Genomic DNA, 7982 nt, shown 5'->3' with positions numbered 1-7982 from the left:
AGTAACTGGTAACTAAAGTTTTCAAATAATTGTAGTGAATTGAAAAGTACAATATTTGCCTCTGAAATGTACAGTAGTGGAGTCGAAGTAAAAATATTGAAAATTGGAAATACTCCAGTAAAGTAAAAGTACCTGAAAATTGTACTTGAGTACATGTACTTTGTTACTTGACACCACTGCTTGTCCCAGCCTAGTGGAAAAGTCAAGAAAACGACCTGCATGTTCTCGCCCAGCAGACACACACACACACACACACACACACACACACACACACACACACGAATGCACGCACGCACGCACATAGACAGTTTGTGGGGGTTGACTTGTTATTTTCAAACCAGCGGTTATGAATTCAGTAACTATAAATCACATGACTTAAGAACAAATGACACATGCAGTTATGCATATTAGCACGTTGACTCCCATGCAGACACCAGCCACGCCCCCTTTACAAAGGTATATAAAAGGCTGTTAACGCTTATGCTCAATGTGTCATTTGAACCTCTGTGTCCAACACAATGCGTCTGATCATACTCATCCTTGGCCTCGTGCTCTTGGTGGATGGTAAGTATTTTTTTCTTTCTGATCTGTTTTAGTTTAAAGGAGTATTTCACCCAAAAAAAAACAAAAATACGTATTTTCTGTCAATTGCACACCCCATGAAGGGTTAGGGTCTTTTTAATCATCACATTATTGGCTCAGGAATGCGACAAAAACTAACATATTTCCATGAATTCAAGGCTTCATGGGGTGTGTAATTGATAGAAAATAAGTATGTTTTTGGGCAAACTACTCCTTTAACCATTTAAAAACCGGGAAAGCATCTGTGTCATTTTACATCATTTTGCATTACAATCTTTTAACCGCTTTAACCATATTTTATACTTTGGCTATTGGCTAAAATAGCAGATGTACAAGCTCATAGCACGCCACTTCGTGCTGCTCTCTGAGCTTGTAGAGCTGCTTTTTTTTTTTATTGTGAACATGTGTGCAAATATATATATATATATATATATATATATATATATATATAAAAAAATTCTAATTCTTTATCTATTTTTCTTTTTTTTTTAAAGCAAAATTTGTTTTACTTCCGGGGGTCCGTGGAAATTATTGAATATATTGCAACACAAGTTTTTCATAAAACTGTTAGGATTTACAAGACGTTTTTAGAACCAGCCTCAGGTCTTAATGGGTAATTCGTTTTTTAATTGTATGATATTGTCTACCTGTTGCATTAGCCTCGGTGTCTAAATTGGAGTGTCACGAATGTGACATGTCTGTCACAGCCAAGAAGGACTGCAGTAAGAAGAAAACATGCACCACGGAGGATCGCTGCTACACATCAAAAGGTAATTATCCTATGGCTTCAGACAATCACTTGTCCTGTTTACATGAATATGTCACATTCCTCATCTCAGAAAAAAATTCAATGATCTTTCTAGACTTTAGAAGGCCCCTATTTTGTGCGTCGCCTTACCCCTTATGCCTAAACATTTTAGGCATGTATTTACTATTTTGAAAAACATTTTGAAACCGCTCAACTAGCCGATCTACAAGCTCACAACGTTTCAATGTAGATCGGCTAATTTCGCTATTTAAAAATGTTTTTCAAAATTGTAAAAAATAAATGCCAAAAAGGTTTAGGCATAAGGGGTCATTATGCCTAACACTGTGTGTGTGTGTGTGTGTGTGTGTGTGTGTGTGTGTGTGTGTGTGTGTGTGTGTGTGTGTGTGTGTGTGTGTGTGTGTGTGTGTGTGTGTGTGTGTGTGTGTGTGCGCGCGCGTTCACAGAGGGTGGAAAGGATAAGAAGGGCTGCATCGCGAAGGCTGAATGTAAAGACGGAAAGGATTGCTGCGATAAGAACTTGTGCAATACAGCCACCATCTCTGCTATGAGCCTGTTGCTCCTGATCGCCCCGATGGTCCCTGTTGCTCTGTTCAACTGAAGGATTCTCTCTCTGCTTCAGCTTGACCCTTACATCTAGTATGATGTCTTACTGCTCTCAGTCTCGTTCAGGGGTTGGCAACCTTTTTGACACGAAGTGCCATGTTGTCATTGTCTCGATAGTCATATCATATATGTGCCATACTACAAACATTAAGTTTAATTATGACACCACGTCATATATTTCCAAATGATTTTGATCGTCCATAGGCTGCATAGCAAACGTTATTTTTTCATTCTTCTACGTTATTTAGCAATGCTTTCTTTCAAATCAGGATGTTCGATCATAGACTCAGCAAGTTTGAATGGATTTAGAATCATGTGCAGGATGTAATTTGTATCTGTTGTGATATGAGGGGACTTAATTTAACTGACTGAAAATGTAATTTTAAAGAAAAAAAACCTCTCTCTCAAACTTGTGCCAGTGATCACCCTCCACTGTGCCCATGTTGTCACCGTGCCTAAGGTTGCCTAACCCCCTCTAGCCAATCCCCTCCCCAAATCTTCCTCACTGATTTACCACCGCCTGTTTTTCCATATTTTAATAATAAACCTTCTGGTTAAAGAATTCATCCTTTTGCGTGGTGTTTGGACAAAATCTGTAGGAGTACTGTCAAAAATGTGTCTAGCTAAAATCTGCCTCTATAACGCTACAACAGGTCCATGTGAAAAAATTCGGGCAGAGGTTCTGCTCTGGCATCCAGGGAGTGTGTGTGCACAGTTTCGCTGCGATCAAGGCAACGGTAAAAACAGCACAAGTACAGTTAAAACACTTTGTCTAAAGGTCTGTCAAAAAAGTCCTTGCGGTCTTGTTTCCATTGAGGTCCTTGGTATTCAATTTATAAACATATAAAGTAGCACCAACAGTTCAATATCATCACAAAGTACAGAAAAAGGGGGGTCGTCTGTCTAAGCTAAGGGAGAAGTGGTACTACCTCCCCCTTTGGCCTCCTGAAAGGTGAATTGAACACACACACACACACACACACACACACACACACACACACACACACACACACACACACGTTTTTTGGGTGTGACTATCTTCATGGCAGACGCCTGAACAGTGTTTGTGGCAAGTTTGGTGTGGATCGGAGCAACGGTGCGCCTCGCAGGTCTTGACGTTTGTGACATCCACCGTCCGTCCGCCCACCCACCCACCTGTCGGTTGACCCTCTAGGCAATTTTAATATAGGATATATATCGTATATAACATAATTAAATATTCAAATATTTCTTTGGTCAAATTGTCTTTACAGTATATCCTTATTAAAGATGATGCTGTTCCCACCACAGTAATGGCCTATATGTCAAGAGTGTGATCTAGGCCATTTGATTTTGCCTAAGTCAAAGACACTGTGACTTGGGCTAATTTATTTTGCCCTACTTAGGCCAAAAATATTGCTTAGAATAATTTGGCCGGGGTGTAGTGGACTGAATTTGTGCGTATGTGGCATATGGCCACCCCTTGACCAACACGCACGTACACACACACATGCACGCCCGCCAGACTGTGTGCCCGCTACATGGAATCAAGAGGTGCGACTATGAATGCCTGGGTGATTTGCACACATGCTGCCGCTGTAGCAGCCTAGCATGCAGCTTTGTTGTTGGTGCTTAACCCATTACAACCGGGAAAGCATCTGTGTCATTTTAGATTTCAATCTCACAACGCCTCGCACTGCAAGGCGTTGCCTCTTTCTTACGTAACATTTGCAAATTTGGCCAATTTGGTATTAAAAAGAGTCTTAAAAGTCATTAAATTGTCACTTTAGAAATGTGCTGATACGCTGTATACACTTATCCTGGGTTTCACCCCACTAGTCCGACACACCGTTAATATTTTTGGCCTAAGTAGGTCAAAATAAATTGTCTGGTCTGGCTGGTATATAACCCTATATATATTATGTTCTGTACCATATAGCAGCGAGGCTCAGATACTGTGTGTGTGTGTGTGTGTGTGTGTGTGTGTGTGTGTGTGTGTGTGTGTGTGTGTGTGTGTGTGTGTGTGTGTGTGTGTGTGTGTGTGTGTGTGTGTGTGTGTGTGTGTGTGTGTGTGTGTGTGTGTGTGTGTGTGTGTGTGTGTGTGTGTGTGTGTGTGTGTGTCTCCAGGAAGCCTTTGAGAGAAGATGACGAAGGAGTAATAGAGCACACTGACTTTGCAAAAGCTCCCAGTCAATGCTTTCTTACAGATTAAACGTTTCCGATACACAGACTTCCTGCAGCTGCCGTCCAGCGGATGTGGCAGTTTTTTTTGTGTGTGTTACTGATCATCATAATAATAATTCAAAGATAAATCATGACTATAATAGGCACCACTAGACCATAATACCGTAGGTAGTATTAGGTAGACCAGGAGACAGGCCTAGTCCTTTTTTGTGTCAGCTTTTGTCACTATTATTTCCTGTTAGCCTATTATATACCCTGAGTCATTAAGGTAATAAGGAACATTCACATTCAATTTTATTTTTTTTAAATAATTTTTTTTCCCACGATTTTGTAAGCCTATTTTTCACCCAGTGCCAATGCCTAAGCTTGTAATCCTGCTACTCTCCCTCTGCCAGCCCTAAACCCCTTTTTGATGCTGTTTCTTACAAAATCATGTGAATGCAAATATAAAGGTACGACCAGCTATGTAAATTGTCATACAATTCTGTTTCTATGTTGAAAACGACACTACAATATGTGTCGTTTTTTGTCGAAATTTGTAGTCTAGGTAGAATTTCAGAAAATGTACTTTAGTGCGTGTGTGCGTGCGTGCGTGTGTCCGCCTGTCCGGGAAGCCTTTTAGAGAAGATGACGAAGGAGTAACAGAGGAGACACACGGCAGCATCTGTACCACACTCTAAGGGAGGAAAAAAAGAGAGAAGTATGACTAAGTTACAGAAACGGTCAATTTGATCAACGCCATGATGAAATGTGTTGTCTAGTAGATTAGTGGTTCTGATTTGGCAGCAGTAGCTGACACCCCTTTTCATTGATCGCTGACTCTGAGCACCGCCTTTACCCCACGACAGCATTTTGCTTAGCAACCTACAAAAGAAAACCATAGCTGGCATACCTGGCCCGGCCAAATAGTAGATCTACAAGCTCAAAACAGGTCACACATCACGACGTTTTGTGATTTTGTAGATCTGCTATTTTTAAACAGCCAACGTCTAAATAGGGCTGAAGTGGTTAATGAATGTTTTGTTATAATAATCTATAAGTTAATAATAATAAGTTATCTACAAAGTAACTGGAAACTAAAGTTTTCAAATAATTGTAGTGAATTGAAAAGTACAATATTTGCCTCTGAGATGCAGTGGAGTAGAAGTAAAAGTATTGAAAATTGGAAATACTCTAGTAAAGTAAAAGTACCTGAAAATTGTACTTAAGTACAGTACTACTTGAGTACATGTACTTTGTTACTTGACACCACTGCTTGTCCCAGCCTAGTGGAAAAGTCAAGAAAACGACCTGCATGTTCTCGCCCAGCAGCCACACACACACACACACACACACACACACACACACACACACACACACACACACACACACACACACACACACACACACACACAGGCGCGTGCAAACGCAGATACAGTTTGTGGGTGTTGACTTGTTGTTTTCAAACCAGCGGTTATGAATTCAGTAACTATAAATCACATGACTTAAGAACAAATGACACATGCAGTTATGCATATTAGCACGTTGACTCCCATGCAGACACCAGCCACGCCCCCTTTACAAAGGTATATTAAAAGCTGTTAACGCTGCTGCTCAATGTGTCATTTGAACCTCTGTGTCCGACACAATGCGTCTGATCATACTCATCCTTGGCCTCGTGCTCTTAGATGGTAAGTATTTTTTTCTTTCTTATCTGTTTTAGTTTAAAGGAGTATTTCACCCAAAAAAATATGTATTTTCTGTCAATTGCACACCCCATGAAGCCTTGAATTCATGGAGACTTTTTAATTATCAAATTATTGGCTCAGAAATGCCACAAAAACTAACACATTTCCATGAATTCAAGGCTTCATGCGGGTGTGTAATTGAAGTATTTTTTTGAGCAAACTAGTAACTACTCCTTTAACCATTTAAAAACCGGGAAAGCATCTGCGTCATTTTACATCATTTTGCATTACAATCTTTTAACCGCTTTAACCATATTTTATACTTTGGCTATTCTAAAATAGCAGATGTACAAGCTCATAGCACGTCACTTCGTGCTGCTCTCTGAGCTTGTAGATCTGCTATTTTTAATTGTGAACATGGGTAATTCGTTTTTTAATTGTATGATATTGTCTACCTGTTGCATTAGCCTCTGTGTCTGCCTTGGAGTGTCACGTATGTGACATGTCTGTCACAGACAAAAAGGACTGCAGTAAGAAGAAAACATGCACCACGGGCACGGAGGATCGCTGCTACACATCAAAAGGTAATTATCCTATGGCTTCAGACAATCACTTGTCCTGTGTACATGAATATGTCACATTCCTCATCTCAGAAAAAAATGCAATGATCTTTCTAGACTTCAGAAGGCCCCTATTTTGTGCGTCGCCTTACCCCTTATGCCTAAACATTTTAGGCCTGTATTTACTATTTTGAAAAACATTTTGAAACGGCTCAACTAGCCAATCCACAAGCTCACAACGTGTCAATGTAGATCGGCTAATTTCACTATTTAAAAATGTTTTTCAAAATTGTAAAAAATAAATGCCAAAAAGGTTTAGGCATAAGGGGTAATCTACTCAGGCTTTTTTGTTTCACCCCAGACAGTTTTTGTCTGGGGTCAGGGTCGCTTGATTCAGTATTTATATATTTGATATTCATTTTATCAGACAAGCCCCCTAACTACACAAACCCATTGTAACTTCAACCTCCATTTCAACCATGTTAGATTCATTGAAAACACCCGTCCTTGGTTCTGGTGACTCATACTGCCCTCCTAATACGTGATTATGTTTGAACGTGAAATATCCCTAAGTACAGTACAGAGAGTAAGTGTGTGTGTGTGTGTGTGTGTGTGTGTGTGTGTGTGTGTGTGTGTGCGCGTGTGTGTGCGCGTGTGTGTGCGTGTGTGTGTGTGTGCGCGTGTGTGTGTGTGTGTGTGTGTGTGTGTGTGTGTGTGTGTGTGTGTGTGTGTGTGTGTGTGTGTGTGTGTGTGTGTGTGTGTGTGTGTGTGTGTGTGTGTGTGTGTGTGTGTGTGTGTGTATTTGCGCATGTGCGCGTTCACAGAGGGTGAAAAGGAGAAGAGGGGCTGCATCGCGAACACTGGATGTAAAGACCCAATGGTCTGCTGCAAGGAGGACTTGTGCAATGTCAAAGCCGCAGCCATCATCAAAGGCGGCGGCACCAACGCCGGAGCCACCGACGCCGGAGCCACCATCTCTGCTGTAGGCCTGCATGTTGCTCCTGATCGCCCGGATGGTCCCTGTCGCTCTGTTCAACTGAAGGATTCTCTCTGCTTCAGCTTGACCCTTACATCTAGTATGATGTCTCTAACTGCTATCAGTCTCGCTCAGGGGTCGGCAACCTTTTTGACACGAAGTGCCATGTTGTCATTGTCTTGATAGTCATATCATATATGTGCCATACTACAAACATTACGTTTAATTATGACCATATTTCCAAATTATTTTGATCGTCCATAGGCTACATAGCAAACGTTATTTTTTCATTCTTCTACGTTATTTAGAAATACTTTCTTTCACATCAGGATGTTCGAGCAAGTTTGAATGAATGTAGAATTATGTGCAGGATGTAATTTGTATCTGTTGTGATGTGAGGGGACTTAATTTAACTGACTAAACTTTTTTTGAAAATGTAATTTTAAATAAATAAAACCCCTCTCTCTCACACTTATGCCAGTGTGCCAGTGATCACCCTCCACTGTGCCCATGTTGGCACCGTGCCTAAGGTTGCCTAACCCCCTCTAGCCAATCCCCTCTCCAAATCTTCCTGACTGATTTACCACTGCTTGTTTTTCCATATTTTAATAATAAACCTTCTGGTTAAAGCATTCATCCATTTGTATTAACAGTATTTATTT

The 7982-nt window shown here is 40.6% G+C and overlaps 1 protein-coding gene across 2 annotated transcripts; it reads left to right on the top strand.

Moving 5' to 3' along the window:
• The first annotated feature begins 501 nt into the window (after positions 1-501).
• On the top strand, positions 502-7956 carry LOC308104661 (uncharacterized protein). 2 transcript variants are annotated; one of them, XM_080455125.1, is made up of 4 exons: positions 502-564; positions 1242-1325; positions 6339-6368; positions 7169-7956. In XM_080455125.1, exons 1-4 carry the CDS (start codon positions 519-521, stop codon positions 7501-7503), a joined length of 495 nt encoding a protein of 164 aa, XP_080311251.1. In that variant the 5' UTR covers positions 502-518; the 3' UTR covers positions 7504-7956. The 2 variants fall into 2 exon arrangements, with proteins under 2 accessions (XP_080311251.1, XP_080311250.1); XM_080455124.1 differs by lacking the exons at positions 502-564; positions 1242-1325 and adding an exon at positions 5728-5787 and having other exon boundaries at positions 6252-6368.
• The last annotated feature ends 26 nt before the right edge of the window (positions 7957-7982 follow it).

Source organism: Gymnoscopelus braueri (genome assembly GCF_963280865.1).
Source record: "Gymnoscopelus braueri genome assembly, chromosome: 17".
Taxonomy (NCBI): Eukaryota; Metazoa; Chordata; class Actinopteri; order Myctophiformes; family Myctophidae; genus Gymnoscopelus; species Gymnoscopelus braueri.
This window is presented reverse-complemented; position numbering and strand designations above follow the sequence as displayed.

Bases quoted from the DNA above. Each gene is read 5' to 3' on its own strand.
- LOC308104661 (XM_080455125.1), top strand. From the start codon at position 519: ATGCGTCTGATCATACTCATCCTTGGCCTCGTGCTCTTGGTGGATG. The intron at 565-1,241 runs GTAAGTATTTTT...CTGTTGCATTAG, and splicing joins CCTCGTGCTCTTGGTGGATG to CCTCGGTGTCTAAATTGGAG. The intron at 1,326-6,338 runs CGGAGGATCGCT...CATGCACCACGG, and splicing joins TAAGAAGAAAACATGCACCA to GCACGGAGGATCGCTGCTAC.